Here is a 19990-nt window from a genome sequence, read left to right as displayed (position 1 = left end):
TTCACTGTTTTTGGTAGCATCCAAGCCAAGCCAAGTATATTATTCCTTTCTAATGCCAGGATAATTCCTTTTTACTAATCTGTAGTATTCACCAGCAACCTAGATGACCTGGAAGCATCTTCTTGCCCAGAGCCTCCTGATGAGAGCCCAGCCTAAACCTTGATTTTGGTCTTGTGAGACGCTAAACAGAAAACTCTGTTGAGCCCATCCAGACTTTTGACCATTAGACCTATGTTGTTTTAAGCTACTTAGTTGGTGGTACCTTGTTTTCTCACTGATCTTGAATCATGGGAGCAGGCCAAGAGATAGAACCTGTACTGGTTTAGATAGTGTCTCCCCAAAATTCATGTCCTTCCTGAATTTCAGAATGTGACCTTATTTGGAAATAGGGCCATTGAAAATGTACTTACAGTTAACATGAGGTCTTATTGGAATAAGTAGGCCCTTAATCCATTCTAACCGGTATTGTTATAAGAAGAGAAGAGGTACAGACACTGAGACACACTAGGGAGAAGGTTTTGTGAAGATGGAGGCAGAGATTGGAACAATGTGTCTATAAGCCAAGGAATGTTAAAGATAGCCAGCAGCAACAAAACCTAAGAGAAAGGCATGGCACAGATTATTCTCCTCTAGACCCCACAGGGAGTACATGGCCCAGTATACACTTTGATTTCAGACTTCTAGAACCCAGAACTGTAAGGAGACAAATTTCTGTTATTGAAAGTCACCCAGTTTGTGTTACTTTGCTATAGCAGGGCTAGAAAACTAATACAGGACCTAAGTGTTTTTCTGCGCTTTTTGTGGTCTTTGTTTCATCAATCAAAGCCTGAGCCTTCCATGTAACAAAGTATGGACTGCATTCCTTAATCTAGGCTTATTTGTTAATAGGTTGTCTATCATTCTGAGGTTTTAGTGAGAGCATGGGTTTGTATTCTCACCTGTATGTTCAGGAAGATATCTGTGGGTGTTTGAAATAAGCTCTTTTTAGAGACTGCTCTAGTAGTCAGGGCTCTCCAGAGTAGCAGAATCAGTCAGATATATATATATAGATACATAAAAGGATACTTATTTTATTTTATTTTTTGAGACAGAGTCTCACTCTGTCACCCAGGCTGGAATTCTGTGGTGCGATTTCAGCTCACTGCAACCTCCGCCTCCTGGGTTCAGGCAATTCTCCTGCCTCAGCCACCCTAGAAGCTGGGATTACAGGCACGTGCCACCATGCTTGGCTAATTTTTGTATTTTTAGTAGAGATGGGGGTTTCACCATGTTGATCAGGCTGGTCTCGAACTCCTGACCTCAGGTGATCCATCTGCCTCGGCCTCCCAAAGTGCTGGGATTACAGACGTGAGCCACCGCGCCCAGACTATAAAAGGAGACTAATCATGGAAATTGGCTCACATGATTATGGAGGCCAAGAAGTCCCATGATCTGCCATCTGCAAGCTCAAGAACCAGAAAAGCAGGTGGTGTAATTCCATTTGAGTCCAAAGGTCTGAGAACCTAGCGGGCTGCTGGTGTCAGCCTCCAAATATGAAGGCTCAAGAACTAGTAGTATCAGGGCCTAAGGGCAGGAGAAGATGGATTTCCCTGCTCCAGAAGGGAGTGAATTCACCTTTCCTCTTCTTTTTTGTTTTAATCCAACCCTCAAGGGATTGGATGATGCTCATCTACATTGGTGAGGGCATATCTTTTTTATTCTGTCTACAGATTCAAATGCCAGTCCCTTCCCTACATACACATCTAGAAATAATTATTTACCAGCTACGTGCATATTACTTAACCCAGTCAAGTCAACAAGTACAATTAACCATCACAACCGCTGTGTAGCATGACCATTCTGAATGTTGTTGTTGTTGCACATTTTGGAAACTTACTATAATTTTTTTCTAGGACCATGTGAGGCATTAATTAATTATCAAAATAATAATTGTTGACAGAAGATAAGTAAGTCCTTCACTCCACTACATAAACTTTGCCTTGGCTTTGGGGCTCTGGAGTTTTAAAAGGCCAGGTCCAGAAAGGAAAGGCCTAAGCCAGTCAATTTCCCTTCAATTTCAGAAAGGAAATAAAAGAATATATGATTGTCAAGTGGTATTATTTGGAATAACATACCCTCAGCATCAGAAAATGGAGAAGAGGAAACTGAAAAGAATCTGTGTAATGTGCAATAGTGTATATACTTGAGGCATTCTTCTACATGGCTGCCAGAAAGATCCATTAAAAATGCAAATCTGGCCGGGCACAGTGGCTCAGGTCTGTAATCCCAGCACTTTGGGAGGTACAAGATGGGTGGATCATTGAGGTCTGGAGTTCGAGACCAGCCTGGCCCACGTGAAACCCCATTTCTACTAAAAATACAAAATTAGCTAGGCATGGTGGCAGGCACCTGTAACCCTAGTTACTTGGGAGGTAGAGACAGGAGAATTGCTTGAACCGGGGAGGCAGAGGTTGCACTGAGCCGAGATGGCACTCCTGTACTCCAGTCGGGGTGACAGAGTGAGACTCCATCTCGAATTTAAAATAAAATAAAATAAAATAAAATAAAAATAAAAATCTGACTCTATATCGCCCCTACTTAAAGCCCTCTGGTAATACCAGAATGACTTCAGGGACATCAGTCACACTTCTTAGCTGGTCATTCACACCCTCCATGATTGGTGACCTCTCTACCTCCTCACCCTCATCTCCTCCACTCCCAACACACACTCTAAGTAACAGCCACACGGGGCTGTGCACAGTCCCCTGAATATTCCATGCTCCTTTATGCATTGTGCATTTGAGTATGTGTTCCTACACTAGCATGGCTTCTCTTCCTCCAACCATCTCAGGCTGAACTGGCAAATCCTTCCTGGCCCACCCAACCAGAGGAGGGTCTCTCATCCTTGGTGCTGTGCTGGGCCCAGTGCATGTCTCCATTCTGCATGTATCCCCATCTTAGGCATGATTTGGTTTCGTGGCTCACTTTTTGCTGTAGCTGTGGCCCATTGAGTCCCCCACTGGCATTACTGGCATGGAGCCTATCAGTGTTTGCTGATTAAAGACACAAAGTAGAGTGCTGGCCGCCCATCCAGAGTCACATCAGAGCCGAGTAGCAGCCTGGTGTCTGTGTAGTATGAAGTTGTGGAGATAGACAAAACCTGGAGTCAAGTGGGACGTGGCTACATAACTTTTTGAAATGAAAAAGAAAAGATAAGCCAGTGCAAACACACAACCTCAAAAAGCATGACTGTTCCCACTTTGTGACTCTCGTGCCCATGCACAGTAACCAGAATTGCATCTCCAAGATTATTTTCCAGGAAAAGGAACCAGTACTTCTTGGAGGACAACTGATTCCACGGCTCAGGAAAAATCACCATGGGCCTGGACTTAGTAGTAACAGAAAATGGGATGCTGTCAAGATGTCAGGGCGATGGGCTCCCACTAGTGAGACTCGAAGACCAGAATCATAATTATGTTTAATTAGAAGAGCTTAAGCCAGTGAAAGGTCATGAGTTCATAAGGTACTTAAAAGAGGAGAGTTAATATTATGTAATAAAACAGTAGTTGTAACATTTAAAAAGATGTGTATAGTAGGATTAAAAGAAATTTTTATGTATTTCAATAAATATCAGAATATTAATATGAGAACTTTTTCTCCTAATTACATGTTAATTAAAAGTTGATACACATCTATGTAAGAATATACACTTTTTATTGGAGCACAAGAAAGAGAACAAAATAATGTGGTCATAGTAGATATATGCAATCTGAAAAGCTAAGTTAGAAAATATGGCTTAATAATTCTGCAATGAAGTATAAAGTTTAAAACCAGTACTTGAGTTAAATTAAGATCTTTTTAAAGGGAAAATTGCCTGTAAGGAACTTTTCTCAAGTAAGTGTGAAGTAAAAAGCAATTTAAATGCAGGCAGACCTCATTTTACTGCTTCCCTTTATTGCACTTTGCAGATACTGCATTGCTTACAAATGGAAGTTTGTGGCAATCCTGTATGCAGCAAGTCTATTGGCACCATTTTTCTAACAGCAGGTGCTCACTTCATTTGTGTTTTGGTAATTCTCACAATATCTCAAACACAACAATACTGAAATTAGGCCAGTCAATATTCCTATAATGGCCTCTAAGTGTTCAAGTGAAAGGAAGAGTTGCATGTCTTTCATCCTAAATCAAAAGCTAGAAGTGTTTAAGCTTAGTGAGGAAGGCACGTCAAAACCTACGCAGTGAGCCAAGTTGTAAATGCAAAGAAAATGTTCTTGAGGAAATTAATTTTTTTTTTTTTTTTTTTTTTTTTTTTTTTTTTTTGAGACAGAGTCTCACTTTGTTGCCCAGGCTGGAGTGCAGTGGCGCGATCTTGGCTCACTGCAACCTCCACCTCCTGGGTTCAAGCAAGTCTCCTGTCTCAGCCTCCTGCAAGTGCCTGCCACCACACCTGGATAATTTTCGTGTTTTCAGTAGAGACAGGGTTTCACCATATTGGTCAGGCTGGTCTCGAATCCTGACTTTGGGTGATCCGCCTGCCTCAGCCTCCCAAAGTGCTAGGATTACAGGCGCGAGCCACTGCATCCGGCCGGAAATTAATGTTTTTTAAAAAAATCATCATTCGTGGATTCAGTGAACATATAAATGACAGGAAACAGAAACAACCTTATGACTGATATGAAGAAAGTTTTAGTGGTCTGAATAGAAGGTCAAAACAGCCACAACATTCCTTAAGCCAAAGCCTAATCCAGAGCAAGGGCCTAACTCTCTTCGATTCCATGAAGGCTGAGAGAGGTGAACAAGCTGCAGAAGAAAAGTTGGAAGCCAGCAGAGGTTGGTTCGTGAAGTTTAAAAGAATAGGCCATCTCTATAACATAAAAGTGCAAGGTGAAGCAGCAAGTGCTGATGAAGAAGATGCAGCAAGTTATCCAGAAGATCTAGCTAAGATCACTCATGAAGGTGGCCACACTATCTAGCTAGGACTTTCATACCTAGAGAGGAGAAGTCAATGCCTGGCTTCAAAGCATCAAAGGACAGGCTGACACTCTTATTAGGATCTAATGTAGCTGGTGACTTGAAGTTAAAGCCAGTGCCCATTTACCACTCTGAAAATTCCAAGGCAGTTATGAATTACACTAATCTTACTGACTCTGTTCTGTAAACTGAACAAAATCTGGATGACAGTTCATCTGTTTAAAGTATGGTTCACTCAATATTTTAAGCCAACTGTTGAAACCTAATGCTCAGAAAAAGATTCCTTTTAAAATATTACTATTCATTGGCAATGCACCTGGTCACCCAAAAGCTCTAATGGAGACGTACAAGGAGATTAATGTTGTTTTCACAGCTGTTAACACAACATCCACGCTGTAGCTCATGGATCAAGGACTAATTTTCATTTGCTAGTCTTATTATGTAAGAAATATATTTTGTCTGTAGCTTCCATATTGATTCCTCTGACAGATCAGGGCAATATAAATTGAAAACCTTCTAGAAAGTATTTGTCATTCTAGATGGCATTAAAAACATTTATTATTCATGAGAGAAGATCAAAATATCAACTTTGGAAGAAGTTGATTCCTACCCTCATGGGTGACTTTGAGAAGTTCAAGATTTCAGTGGGGGATGGCACTGCAGATGTGGTAAAAGTAGCGAGAGAACTAGAATGAGAAGTGGAGCCTGAATATGTGACTAAATTGCTACAATCACATGATAAGATTTGAATGTGTGAGGGGTTGTGTTTTATACATGAGCAAAGAAAGTGGTTTCTTGAGATGAAATCTACTCCTAGTGAAGATGCTGTGAACATTGTGGAAATGACCACAAAGGATTTAGAATATGCCATAAACTTAGTTGGTAAAGCAGCATCAAGGTTTGAGAAGACTGACTCCAATTTTGAAAACAGTTATACTGCGGGTAAAACGCTATCAAACAGCACCATATGCTACAGAGAAATCTTTCATGAAAGAGTCAATTCATGTGGCAAACTTCACTAAGCATTTGCCACAGCCACCACAACCTTAAGCAACCACGATCCTGATCAGTCAGTAGCCATCAACATCAAGGCAAAGCCCTCCTTTAGCAAAAAGATTGAGTCTGTGAAGGCTCAGATCATCTTCAGCATTTTTTTTTAGCCATAAAGTATTTTTAATTAAAGTACACACATTGTTTTTTAGACATCTTGCCCTTGCACACTTGACTACAGTATAGTGTAAATGTAACTTTTATATGCACTGGGAAATAAAACAATTTGTCTGACTCACTTTATTGTGATATACACTTTTTTGCTGTAGTCCGGAACCAAATTTGCACTATCTCTGAGGTATGCCTATAAATTTGTGTTTTATTGTTTCTAAGTAGATAGGATTCACTTACTGAGGTCCTTAGAAGACCTGACTCAATAATATAAAAAGTTATTAGTTTTTGCAAGAATGGATATAAAACACACTACCAAGACTTACATAACAAAACATACTACCAAGACTTACATATTTGACTAATTATTGTTTTTTCAAAGTAGTCGTATGTGAAAGTTATATGTTCATTGCAATGCTGCGATTGCTCAAAATATTGTTAGAATACTAATTTGTAAATTTAGAAATTGCCTCCAGAGCTAATAAGTTTCAAGAATATAAGTTCCATCCCTTTTCTGTTTTCTCTTTTCTCTTCTTCCTCCCTCCTTTCTTTCCTTTCTTTTCTACTTTCTTTCTTATCGTTAGAAACAACATTACTCCTCCCCTACAAAACACACACATTAAAGACAGAAAGGAGCCCTGTCATTACAGCTATGGGCAGGTTGTAGCTAGAGCTGAGAACTCTAATGGTAGTCCCCTGAAGACCCATTCATAACCTCGAGATACCTGAGGCTGCCCTAGCTACCCTTCCTAAGTCCCGTTGGTTCAACTCTTTCTTCAGTCATCTTTCTTTACTTCTCTTTATTTTGCTTTGGTTAATGACTGTTGGTTTTAGCACCTTGAAGCCATAGGATCATAACTGAAACAAGTTTACTTGCCAACTTTGGCTTCATTTGGTCTTAAGACCAGAGAGAAAAAAATGACTTGCCTAAAGGCACATAGATTTTCCATAGCAGAACTGGATCTAGAACTCAGGACTAATGACTCCAGGTCAGAGATTTTTCTCTTACATCACACTGCCTTTCAGATTCTACATCCCACCCCAGATGCACTCAACTGCTAACCACCAAGAGGTTCACATGTGTAGGCTCTGTGGTACAGCTCAGCCTTTTGGAAGAAGGGAGAAGAAAAGCACCAGGAGAAGGATTAGAGTAAGTTCTAGATGAGATGGTCACTTTATGAATTCAGTGCTCACAACTGGCTTCTCAGTGGTGACTTCTCATCTACCAGGCAAAGGCGAGAAAGGACCTAAGTGTTGTTCTGGGACCCACTTTCCTGTTTCCCTAGGCTGTTCCCAATCTCTGTTTTGCTACTGGAATGTAATTCACTTTTAATTTACATTTCAACTGTAAATAGAATGTCTGCACATGATAAGAAGTTCAAACAGCTTCTTATCTATGAAAAGTAAACTGTTCTCCCAACTCTGCAGCTCCTGCATCAGTCTCTACAGCTGCATTTCATTCCCGAAGGGTCTGGCTTTGCATTCTAGCCATCGTCTCAAAGTCTGGGCCACTGTTCTACACAGATTTTCATGGAGACTCCTTGGAGAGAGTGCTTTTGAGCAGAGTGATGGATGAAAGCTTGATGGAAATAGACTAAGGGGAGACTGCCAGGTAAGGAAATAGGGAAGATAAATGTAGACAAATCTTTCATGGAGCTGGCTGTAGAAAAGAGCAAAAGAGAGAAACTGAGAAAGTAGCTATTATTTGTTTAGCAAACATTTTGGATAATTTCTTTTTCTACCAGGATAAGAAAAGGACTTGCCTATCCTCCTGTGTCTTGTAAGTTATTAAACATCTAAGTTACAGTGGAAATAGAAATGGCATTCAGGTAATTTGACTAAAATGTGCTCAACTTTTTAAATTATGCTTGTATTTTCAGACATTTAGCTGAACCCTAGTTGATTGTAAAGAGTAGTCTCTACATTTTGAGCATGGTATTTTCAAAGGAAAACACAGATTGAGCATCCCTAAATACGAAAATCTAGTATTTGAAACTTTTTGAATGTCAATGTGACGCCACAAGTGGAAAATTCCTCACCTGACCTCATGTGATAGGTCACAGTGAAAACTTTGTTTCATGTGCAGAATTATTAAAAATATTACCTTCAGGCTATGTATACAAGGGGTATAATAAACACATGAACTTTGTGTTTAGACTTGAGTCCCATCCCCAAAATATCTCATCATGTATATACAAATATTCCCAAATAATGATAAAAAAAAAAAATCTGAATTCTGATACACTTCCGGTCGCCAACGTTTCGGATAAGGGACACTCAACCTGTACAAGTTGAATGTGGAGAAACTACAGGACGGGTTGTTTTCCATGATCTCTCCTTTGCTGCCATCTAGTGACAGTTTTATGTAACGTCAAATAGAAAAAGTCTGTTTTCTAACAATGAAGTCTTGATGTGGCTATTTCCTCTTACCCAGCGCCCTCACTGGGCTGAAGTATTTCCAGCTGAGCCTGGGAATTTAATTTGCTGGTTTGCATCAGCAGTGACACTTAATCTCCTCGAGAGCACTTATTAAACTACACTCTGGGTCCTGTACAAAACGAGGCAAGCTGACCTCTGAAAATGACGTATGGTACAACTACAACACAAGCAAAGGTCATGAGAACATCATAAAAAGCCCATTATCGAACAAATATATGACACTCCATTGGAGCCAGATGCCTGAGAAATGAGTCTTTTCTATAAAAATGTGCAGCCAAGTGTATACATTGTTTTATATTGTTGGTACTGTATCTTTGGAAGCAATCTCTGGAAACAATTTCTAGATCAGAGAGTAAATGCATATATACTTCTGCTAGATATTGCCAAATCCCTCCTCAGTATGGGTTGTAACATTTTGTATCCCACCATCAATGTCTGAGTTTGGCTAGCTCTCCACAGCCTCACCAACAGAGTAGGTTTTACACTATTGGTCATTCTGATACATAAGAAATAGTAGCTCCTTGTAGTTTTATTTCTCTTATTATTGTCCTTTCAGCCAAAGTCTAGCTAGAAAAAGAGAAACCAGACCAATTACTCTAATAGAGAAAATGGAATGCAGGTGCTGGGTTAAACCGAATTGGTGAACTTATCAGGCAAAGAAGAAACATGGACATAACAGAAAGTCTAACTAGCTATATTAAACTACGTGGAATACACAGAATGGCTTCAGTTTTCTCACTGAACCTGAGCTTCTCTTCATGACTGTTTGCCCCCGAATCATCATAGTGTCCCCTCTTTGACTTACCTGCCTAAATTCCGATATTTAGCCTTTTAATCCCACTGAATAGACAGGCTTCTTGTATCCTAGGGGACCCATTTAGATTGCCCTGAACATAAAGATATAACCAGGGTCTCTCTGGGATTTAAGGTTATTCATCTCAGAAGCTTCATTTAAATTGGCATACCCATCCTGAATTCCTGAATTCAAAAATCTGTGCCTGAGAGGTCTCTTGACAAATTGGGATATAGTGTAACACATTTGTAACCTGGTATTATGAACTCGACACAGTTCCTGAAATGCTCTACGATGTAATTGACATTTATGACAAAGATAACATACAAAAAGAAACTTACAACTAAGTCAGTTGATGTATATTGATGTAAAAGTTCTAAGTAAAATACTGTCAGATATTATAACACTAGAATTATAAAATGCCATTACTTAGTAGGACAAAATTGCTGAATCTATTCTGACACATTACCAACCATGTGGATCAAAGGAAAAAAATATCATCCATAAAGACTATGAAAGATTTGATCTTGCTATATTTAAATGCAATGATTCTAAGCAATACAGCTATTTGTGCTTGGCTTTACTGTAAGGAATGCAGCTATGAATAATGTTTCTGTCATTTTTGTCTCTTTCCATCACTCAGCAGTAAAATTTATCAATTTTAAACTGGTCTGGATTATTTTGCACTTCTTCTGAACAATAAAACAAGAAAAACAAAAGTAATTCTTTTACCAGATGTCACAATGCTTTATTTGAAAAATGACAGAAAAGAATGTTAGTTATCAGTTTACTACAGAACTCTGAATTTAGGAAACAGCCATCATACTTATCGCTAAATGAGATTAAAATAGTCCCCCTATTTTACCAGTGTGGTGAGAAATCCTATTTTAGAGTTCCCTCAACATATCTAGGGTTACGTTACAATCTAGCGCTTCATGTGGACCAGGAAATTGGAGGAAGGTCCTCTGGTCTTCAGTTCATCATGACTGCAATTAAGAATTTCAATCTATTTGAAATCAATGTGGAACAGGGACCGGAGGCTCTTGCTCTTGGAGGTGAGTCCTCCTGGCACCCACTCAGCATCCTCTCATGGGTCCTGCCACACTCAGACTGTGCATGGTGGAGGGACAGTCACCCCTTTCTCCCATGTTTGAGGACAGCATATTAGTCTCAGGACAAATTTTCAACTTCCAGGGCTGACATCACAGGACATTCCGGCAACTCTATGTGTGGGGACTTTCACCTCAGGCCACAGTCATGGGATACAAATAAAACACACAAACAAGTTTTAATGCTGCCTTTAAGTCTCAGTAAGGAACAAAGAGAAGGGTCCCCAGGCAAAAAAAAAAAAAAAGGAAGTATTACAGGGTATCGGCTAGAAACAGAAAGAGAATGTAGGGGAGGCGAGGCAGTGTTTCTCAACTATGAACCTCAAAAAGCTGTTTTTTCTCATCAGGCCACTGAAAGGATAGAACTTTTAAGACGGATGATTGGGTCCAGAGATGCACAAAAACAGCAGGATGGGTGCATCAATCAGGACCAAATCTACACTGAAATCTGTGGCCTATCTCAACAGTTTATTTCTCACTCATGTGATACCCAAAGCAGGTTGGCAAGAGGCTCAGGAACTACCTAAATGTCAGCTCCACTTTGGCCTGGGAAATATGAGCACAGAGAATCACACAACAGCTTTTAAAAACATCACTAACTCAAATGGCCTGACCTAGTGTTGTTTCTCACAGCACTGTAAGGGTTCCAGGAAACATGGGGCCAACATTTGGATCTCACCAAATATCCTTCTTTCCTCCTTCCACACACAATATACCTTCTACCCAAGGAAGATAATCCCAAATCCCATATAGTCACTACACTCTGAAAACCCTGGGACATCTCTAGATCAAGACTGGCTCCATCTATCTTCCACTGGTCCAGAGCTCTATTAACCAAAAATACCCCTTATCTGTGCTCCTCTCCACATGTTCCCCAACACAGTGGAGGAACAGAGTAATGCATCCCCATGCTCAAAGCACACAAGGGACCTTAGTCTGTGACAATTCTTCTGCTGTCCTGAAGGGCATACTGCTTGTTAAATTATTTTTAATATCACTACTGTGCACAGTCCTGTTTGCTGTCAGAATGGGCAAATTCCTGAAATTTAGGAAAGAAGTGTTGGCCCTGGCCTGAAGCTATTCCAGACACAACACTAATGTGAAGAGCATTGATAAATCCTCAAAAAGGCCCCATAGCCACAGTCCTGCCAAGGAGTGACTTGGATGTAACAGGGCGGCCAAAGATCACTTCTTTTGTAAAAAACTGTGATCATCTCATGCTTACAAAACACCTTGTGAATATTCTGCGGAATGACACTTGTCAACAAGGCTGTAACAAGGCCAACTTCTATGGCCCTATGCTCAAATGCAAGGCCAGGAGGAAGGCAAAGTTCAAGTGTGAGGAAATCAAAAACAGGCAAAGCAAGTGATCCATCCAAAAGCTGTGATTTTAGATCTAGTGTCTAAATAATTAAAGCAATTCCCCAGGAGAAAAATAAACAGAAGGTAGTAGTATACAAAATATTTCATTTTTTATTTTCATGAATAATTGTCATTAATACAGCAGAAACCGATATAAAAGATACCAAAAAATCAGAAGAATGTTAGCATTCAATAGAAATTAAAACCTGAGCTGAGGGCTCATCAGAGTCTGACACTTGGCACCATTCTCATGGAAGTGAATAAACATGTTTGCCGGACTCCTTAAAACAATTCATGTAACATAGAGTTAAATTTCAAAGGAGCTACAATGCACTGACACATTACATGACTCTTGTTGTTGACAAACATTAAGCAGGGCTATCTAAAGCTCACAGTCTTGAAGGCAGGGAGGTGTGTAAATTGTAGGTTTTTAATTAGCAGGAAGCAAGCTGAGATTTTTCTTGGTAAAATAGTTCGTTTATTCATGTAGATCTAAAAGGCTGGCTCAGTTTGTCAGAGCACAAAAGAATGCCAGAAGAGGTCAAGGACATGGGAATGGATCGACATGAATCCATCCCAACTTGTGGAAAACAAATGACACAGCAGTTACCATCACAAAGAACTCTATTAGTAGGAATAGGAGACTTAAGGTTCAATTCAGTTCTCATTTAGATTCTATAGCATCTCTTAAGAATTTGGTTAAAAAACAAACAAACAGGGAAATCCTTACTCCTTTAATTCACAAACAAACAGGGAAATCCTTACTCCTTTAATTAACAGCTGTCAACAAGGAGAAGAAATAAAAGAACTAATATATATGGGCCTTACTGATTAAAAATCTGTGAGCTTGAATACATTTTAATATGTTGAATCTAGAGTCATAAACCAATGGTTAATATACTACAAAACTTTACAAACAAAATCTCATCTGTTGCAGAACTTCAAAAGTAGTGGAATTAATTTCTTCTCCCTTTTAATTTTTTCTTCCACAGTCCTAAAACTGAGTAATCATTGGCATGCCTGCACTTTCTCAAATGTATCCTCAAAACATGATGGTTTTTCTCAAAATGTATCTGCAAATCATGATGGTGGTTGAAAACGGAAGTAATTTCAAATTAGGTCAACAATGTCATGCTCCCTCAAAACGTATTTTCAGTTCTTTGTGCTCCATGCCACATAAAAAAGAAATGAGGGTAGCTGGACTCATGTAATTTCTTTCAGCTCAATGTCATTAAATTCCCAATGTTTTCACACTAGCAAAAGATCCAGTATTTAAGTGATCTACTATAAAGCATCTCTATTTCTAAAAAAGATTCATTTTTTACTTTTTATTTTTTCTCAAGGGGGCTCAAAAAGCTGTCAAAAAGCCCTACACTTAACGGAGACCAGCCACAGACTTCCTTCCTGTACCAGCTTTCCAAGAGGGTAAGTGAGTCTTCACCCTGATATTTTTGCCCCGGGTTTTACGAGGCTTCTCTTCTTTATGCACCTTCATGTGCTGCCTCAGATGAGAGCTCTGACTGAAACATTTGCCACATTCACTGCACTGGTAGGGTTTCTCCCCGGTGTGGGTTCTCTGATGTTGAATAAGGTGGGAGCTCTGGCTGAAACACCGGCCACACTCATCACACTGATAGGGTTTTTCTCCAGTATGAATTCTCTGGTGCTGAATGAGATTTGAGCTCTGTTTAAAGCTTTCTCCACACTCATCACATTTGTAGGGCTTTTCCCCAGTATGGATCCGTCGATGCTGAATGAGATTAGAACTCTGAAAGAAACTTTTCCCACAATCAGCACATTTATGGGATTTCTTTCCAGTATGGATCTTCTGGTGTTGAAAAAGAGTTGAACTCTGACTGAAACTCTTTTCACATTCAGTACATTTATAGGGTTTGTCATCCAAGCTTCTTCTGAGTCTACTCAAGCTTGAGTCAAATCGAATAGTCATGCCCCACTTCTGCCGCGGCCGGCCTGTTTTGCGCTTGTTCTCATAGGCCTTTCCTTGGCTTGAGCTCCGAGAAATACCCGCTTTAGGCTTTGCTAACCTCATGGTGAATAACCAAATGTATTTGTAAGAGAGTTTACAGGCTTCTTCTGAACTACTGTTTCATTTCCTAGCGGTGCACAGCTCAGAATTTTCTGTGTGTAGAAGGAAAAAAAAAAGTATAGATGATCAGAAAAAAAAATATAGGTATCTGTTAATTATTCAATTTTAATATCTCTTCAAACCACCAAAATTGCATTCATGTTTAAATTTAAAAAGTATAAATGCAAACAAAGATAATATGGGGGGAAATACTTGCAAAGTAATTCTAACAATTCCAGAGTTTAACCTTAACAAATATCACCAAATTTTGACTGAGTTTAGCACTGGAGTTTCTATTGGGACAGGATAAAAACAAAGTGATGAGATGAAATATAAATTTTCTAGGCATTACCAAATGAGTACATAATTTTGAAGGACTAAAAAGTGGAGATATGGTAAATCTTAATGGGAATGGAATGACTCCAGAAGACAATCAAAATTTGTGTAACAGAATATCACTATGTTTTAATATTTAGTTCCGTGTTAAACTTCTACTCACTAGTAACTGCCTAAAGTATCCAAATGAATAAGAAATGACACATTATACTACTTTATGATATATTCCTATTTATCTGTATTTAGCATTCGATTTCCATAGCTCTAGATGACAGCTTAGCTCTAATTCTGTAGCATAAAGTGCTTTGAAAATTGAAACTTCTCTATAGGGAGTGGTAGGTTTACTTAGTCTATGAAGACACGCTTTATTATTGGTTTTTATAGATCCTAATGATCCAAGAAAGCAATCTGTTGAAAACCCAAAACAAAAGTATTGTTTTCGGAGAGAGGAAAACTGCAAAAGAACTTTTACCAGCTAGTTGAATGAAACTGAGTAGAAAAAAGCATGGTAGGCAGGACACAAGAAAAGGAGAGTGGGGAGAAAATGAGTTTACATGTTAAAAGTAGGATGGAATTTTTAGAATACCCAAATGCTGCAAAATTCAAAATCTGAAAGAATTTTATTTATTTATAAGGCTGACTTGTGGCTATTTAAAATAACAGCCAAAACAAACCAACAAAAATCCCTACAAACCCCACATAGGTGGCAATGTGGGAAAATCTAGAACTTCAAAAGCAATACAATTATTGGAACTATTTTTCATTATCTTTTGTCAGAATGTGGAATTTAAAACAGAAACAATTACTCTGGGTTTCTTTGCATACAAGCATATAAAGCAAATAAATGAAAACAAAAACATCATTTTTCTTGCTTTCCTTTCATCTTATTGTATAATTGAGACTTTAGGCCCAGGACTTTATCTGGATATTTAATAATTACATCAGCTGTAATTATGGTTAGCATAAGAGCAAGCTGCATATAACACAAGATTACAGTTAGCACTACCTCAGTCCTTAACTTAAGCAAATATTTACAGAACATCTACCACACAGGAGACACTGTGTTAGTTTGGTACATGGTGTTGGTGTTGTTGAGTTTTGTTTTTTTTTTTAATAACTATAATGGTCATTATACACATTTTTAAAAGCACATGCATTTAATACAATGGAAGTCAGATGTAGTCAGAAACTCAGACTGTCAAATCCACCTACGGATGAGGCAATCATACTAATAGGTAGTATGTGCCAGACACTGTGTAACTTGATTCTGTACTAGCTCTTTAATTCTCCCGGCACCTTTATACAGTTATTTCCGTTTGAAGTTAAGGAAACGAGGGCACAATGCTAGAAGGCACTGGCCAGGTTCCCAGATCCTAGCCGTTTGACTCCAGGGCCTGTATTCTTAGTGGCAGCCACATCTTCCATCGCTCAGTCCAGCGCGGCGACCCGTGCTTTGCACAGCTCCGCAGCAGGGGCAAGCACCAAGTTAAACCTGAGTGACAGAAGCTGCTGTTCCTGCACACCCAGCTAACTGGAATGTGCCTCAGTTTCCTCGTAAAATGGGGAGGGTAATGATAAAGTGGCAACACCATCAGGATGTTAGAAGTTGCAATGAGTCTGAATCTGAAAACCGCTCAGAGCAGCCTTGTGCCGCCTAAGCATTTGTTCCACGTTATCTAGTCCTCGAACGCTCCGAGCGACGGAAGGGGCCGGGGCTGCTGCTCACCCGACCGGTTCCACCCGCTGCGGGCCGCGCCTCGCCGGGGCCCTCACTCCAAGCCTCCCCCGTCCCCAGCACTCCGCCGGCCGCTCCTCATTGACCCGGCCAGCCCGCCGCGCAGGCCGCGGCCCCACCCTGAGCCCGCGTGGCCCTCCCGCCCCCGCCCGGCGGCCAGGCACAGCCCGGAGGCCGGAGACGCCAGCCACGCCATCGCCCCGGCCAGCGCGCTCCCGAGCGGACCTGAGTATCCGACGCGGGCCCCACGCGCCGCACTCGCCACAGGCCCACTCACCGCGCGGGATCAGCCGCCACCCTGGCTCGCTGGGCGCCTCCCGCGCCGCCGGAAGTGAGGGCCTCGCCGCGCTCTGGCGCCGCCGTGGTCGCTCTAGGAATGAGGCGGAGCGACCCTCTATGGTCCCGGACCCACCCGAAAGCGTTGTTCGTTTTTTCTTGCGGTTTTGTTTTCTCCTCCCCCGCCCCGACTCGGAAGGCGTCCTGTGACCCCCTAGGACCTCAAGAGCTGTAACCGCCCTTGTGTGTGGTCGAGGCTTTTGAAAACAAACTCCGGCTTCTCCAACCTAGAAACTGCATACTTTCTACAAATACTGAGCTTTTTGAGAGCCTAGTACTTTTCACGAAGTCACCTTATTTAATTATCACCGAAAAGCACCTGTAAGATGGGAGCGGTTATACTCCATTTACAGGAAAGGAACCAAGGCTCAGAGAAGAAATTTGCTCCGTTCACCGTGTGTAAGCGGACGAGCCAGAATTGGAGTGGTTCTTTATGGTTCCAAAGTCTGATTTCAACACACCCCTTTTGTTGCTCATTAGTAATGATCTCTCTTGGTTCTTCTTCCTTCCAGGCTCCTCCTCAGCCATCCTGGCCGTGCTCAGTCATCTGACCAGCTGACCTCCGAGTTCCCCCACTCCGTGGGGAACTCCTCCACCTCTTGGCTTCCAATGCTATTGCTGCATGCTGAAGACTCCCGCATTGGTAACTCCAGTCTGACCGTGGGACGTGAATGTTATTGAACTTTAGACTTGTATATCGAAATGATTACTCAAGAGCACTGCGTTTGCATGTGTAATGGACATCCCAAACTTAACATACCCCAAAATGAATTCCTGATATCTACCTAACCTGTTCTTGCAACAGTCTTCTTCCCAGGGATGGTTGAAGATCCCATCATCTTTCCAGTTGCTCAGGCCAAAAACCTTGATGTCATTGTTGTCGCTTCTTTTTTTCATCCAAAACTCACCTGTGATTTATCGGCAAATTCTGTTGGCTTCATGTTTAAAATATATTCATTATCGAGCCACTTTCAACACTTCCACTGCTATAACCACCAAGCCACCTTCATCCACCTTCTGGATTATTATACTGGCTTCCTGACTGGTTGCCCTACAGTCGATTCACAGCCCCAGAGTAATCCTCTTAAACCTAAGTCAGATCGTGTCATTCATTTGTTCAAAACCTTCAAAGACTTCCCAACTTATTACAGCAAAGTCAGGGGCCTTGCAGTGGCACACGATGCCTGTCATGATCTGTCTCTTTAGTTCTTTATTGTGTCTGCAGTGCTAATAACAGTGCTCAGCAGGGAACAGGCGCTCAGTAAATATTTGTTGAATGAATGAATTTATAAGATGCCTTATTGTTTACAAAGTGCTTTTACATCTTGTCTTCTGGTTATTCATCTTCACCATAGTATCATGAAGCACAGATGATCATATCTGTCTTGCAAATCAGTAAACTGAGGCAAGAGAGGCTGACCTGCCTGAAGTAATACAGTGGGTTGTTGGTGGAGGCTAAACTAAGTCACAGGTTCATTCTCTTAAGCTGAGGCTTTCTGCTCTGTAGGGAGCTGTCTCTGCATATGGCAAAGCACAAAGCTGAATGAGGTCTGGACAAAGAAGCTCCACTCACAATCTAGAGAGTATCTGGACTATTGCAGTGATTAAATGAGATAATGTAAGGCACTTAGCACAATGTATAACACAGAAGAAATGACAGTCATTGCTGTTACTTTTATTATTAAATTATTATAAGTTGGTTGATGCTGGTGGTTGGAGGGTTTGGGGGTAAAGAGTAATGGCCAGATATGTAGAAATGGTTTAGGAAAAGTGTCAGGAGCAAACGTGACCTGTTGGGAGTGTCTGCTCTATGTACATTAAAATAAAAAGATAATTTTAAAAAACCATTTTGTTAGTAAGGTAGTTACTAATTAAAACTAACTCTTTTCTTGTCTACATACAGGTGGATTATCCCTTTTTCCTATACCTGAAAACTGGGCCAGCCATAGAAGGCCCAGAGGTATGTCGACTAAAGCATCAGGTAAACAAGGATGGATTTTTTAAAAAGAGAGAAATAAAAGTCAGGAAATAAAGGGGTGTGTGTCTGTAAGTGTGGACAGAGTCCTAGGCAGTAAGGATGGAGAGGACGGAGAGCCGGAGAAAGATATGAGGGAGAGGAGGGTAAAGGAGAATGGGAAAAAGACAAGGAGAGAAAGCAGGTAGGGTTTTATGCCTTCAGCTTAGCTATTAATATAATAATAGTTAACACTTACTGAGTGCTTATTGTGTGCCGCACACTGTTTGCAGCATTTGAGGATCTCACGTGAGATTCCTGAGGCATGATTGTTCCTGAGAGTTTGCTCCACCTTCTCTGGTTTTGGTCCCTGCACTTTGTGGTGTGACTCCGGTGCCTCCTTGTGAACCACATGCCCATCCCACTGATGTTGACTTGACCACTGATTTCAATTGGCCGACTGCATGTGACTGGATGCAAGGGGTACACCACATCCCAGAAGAAGCTTCGAGTCATTGTGTTTCTGCCAGGACTCTGCTCTTTCCCTCTGCCTTGAGAATAGCATGTGCCAAGTAGGGGTTGTCCCTTTAGTCTAGGACCCAGGATGATAAGACACATGGACCAGAGCCACAGAAGCTCACACGTAGCTACAACAGTCCCACGTAACGTTAGAGAAACAAATGCTCTTGTAACACTGAGATTCTTGGTGTTGTTATTGCATTAAAGTTGACTAATGTACCTCCACCAACCTTAAGAGATAGGAATTGTTATTATCCTGTGATATTGTGAAATAAATAGTTGGTCTTCTACCCATTTCCTGACATACAACTTCTAAAATTCTTAGAATCTCCAAAGTGATGTCGTTTTATGTGCTAATGAGTTGACTGATGCCTGGCAGCCCCTGGGTAGCTTCAGGATGGGGCTGGTCACTGCAAAGACCACGGCAGGAATAAAAGGATGGCAATTTCAGCTCCACCCTATCAACATCTGGGGAGGAGGGCAACTGAAGGTGAAGTGGATTGCCAATGGCTGATGAATTAATCAATCATGCCTATGTTACGAAGTCTCCATAAAAGTCCCAAAAGGACTGGGTTCAGAGAGCTTCTGGATACTTGAACACATGGATGTTACTGGAGGGTGACACCTGGGGTTGGGGGGTGCAAAGGGGAAGGGGCATGGAAGCTCTGCACCCTTTTCTTCATACCTCACTCTATGCATTTCTTTTTCTGTATCCTTTGGAATATCATTTGTAATAAACCAGGAAATGTGTTTCGCTGAGTTCTGTGAACACTCTTGCAAATTAACCCAAGGAGGGGGTCATAGGAATCCGAACTTAAAGTGGGTAGTTCACAAGTTCCAGAGGCCAGGGCTTGTAACTAATGGGACGGGTGGAGATCACCTTATGGGACTGAGCCCTCAACCTATGAGAAGTGATGCTATCTTCAAGTAGATAGTGTCAAAACTGAATTAGAGGACACCCAGCTGGTGTCTCTGCAGAAATTATTATTTGGTTGGTGTGTGGGGAGAACCCCTCGCCCCATTTGATCACAGAAGTCTTTTGTGATTATTGCTGCTGAGTGAAAGAATAGTAGAAAGCACTTTGAGTTTGTTTTCTTCCACACAGAATCCCCATTTCACAGATGAGAAAATTGAGGCAAGAAACTCGCCCAAGGTCATGCACATTTATAAGTGGCAAAGACAGACTTTGAAATCAGAAAGTCTGGCTCCA

The 19990-nt window shown here is 41.0% G+C and overlaps 2 protein-coding genes across 3 annotated transcripts; one reads left to right on the top strand and one right to left on the bottom strand.

Annotated features, from left to right (window-relative positions):
• Positions 1–11899: 11899 nt before the first annotated feature.
• ZNF22 (zinc finger protein 22) lies at positions 11900–16307 on the bottom strand. Of its 2 annotated transcripts, none has more exons than XM_011978577.1 (2): positions 16249–16307; positions 11900–13953 (listed from the first exon to the last, which is right to left on the bottom strand). In XM_011978577.1, the coding sequence occupies exon 2, from the start codon at positions 13862–13864 to the stop codon at positions 13190–13192; it is 675 nt and encodes a 224-aa protein (XP_011833967.1). In that variant the 5' UTR covers positions 13865–13953; positions 16249–16307; the 3' UTR covers positions 11900–13189. The 2 variants fall into 2 exon arrangements, with proteins under 2 accessions (XP_011833967.1, XP_011833968.1); XM_011978578.1 differs by lacking the exon at positions 16249–16307 and adding an exon at positions 15963–16060.
• A 60-nt stretch (positions 16308–16367) lies between these two features.
• On the top strand, positions 16368–16858 carry LOC105538671 (chromosome unknown open reading frame, human C10orf25). Its single transcript, XM_011978579.1, is given in 5 exon segments — positions 16368–16433; positions 16435–16464; positions 16466–16606; positions 16608–16706; positions 16820–16858. Coding segments are annotated over 5 exon segments (375 nt in total).
• The last annotated feature ends 3132 nt before the right edge of the window (positions 16859–19990 follow it).

Source organism: Mandrillus leucophaeus, unplaced genomic scaffold (genome assembly GCF_000951045.1).
Source record: "Mandrillus leucophaeus isolate KB7577 unplaced genomic scaffold, Mleu.le_1.0 Scaffold197, whole genome shotgun sequence".
Lineage (NCBI taxonomy): Eukaryota > Metazoa > Chordata > Mammalia > Primates > Cercopithecidae > Mandrillus > Mandrillus leucophaeus.
Note: the sequence above shows the minus strand (reverse complement) of the source record. Positions and strands in the feature narration are given on the sequence as shown.

What these genes read in the sequence shown, in the direction of transcription:
- ZNF22 (XM_011978577.1), bottom strand. Translation starts at nt 13,864, where the DNA reads ATGAGGTTAGCAAAGCCTAAAGCGGGTATTTCTCGGAGCTCAAGCCAA.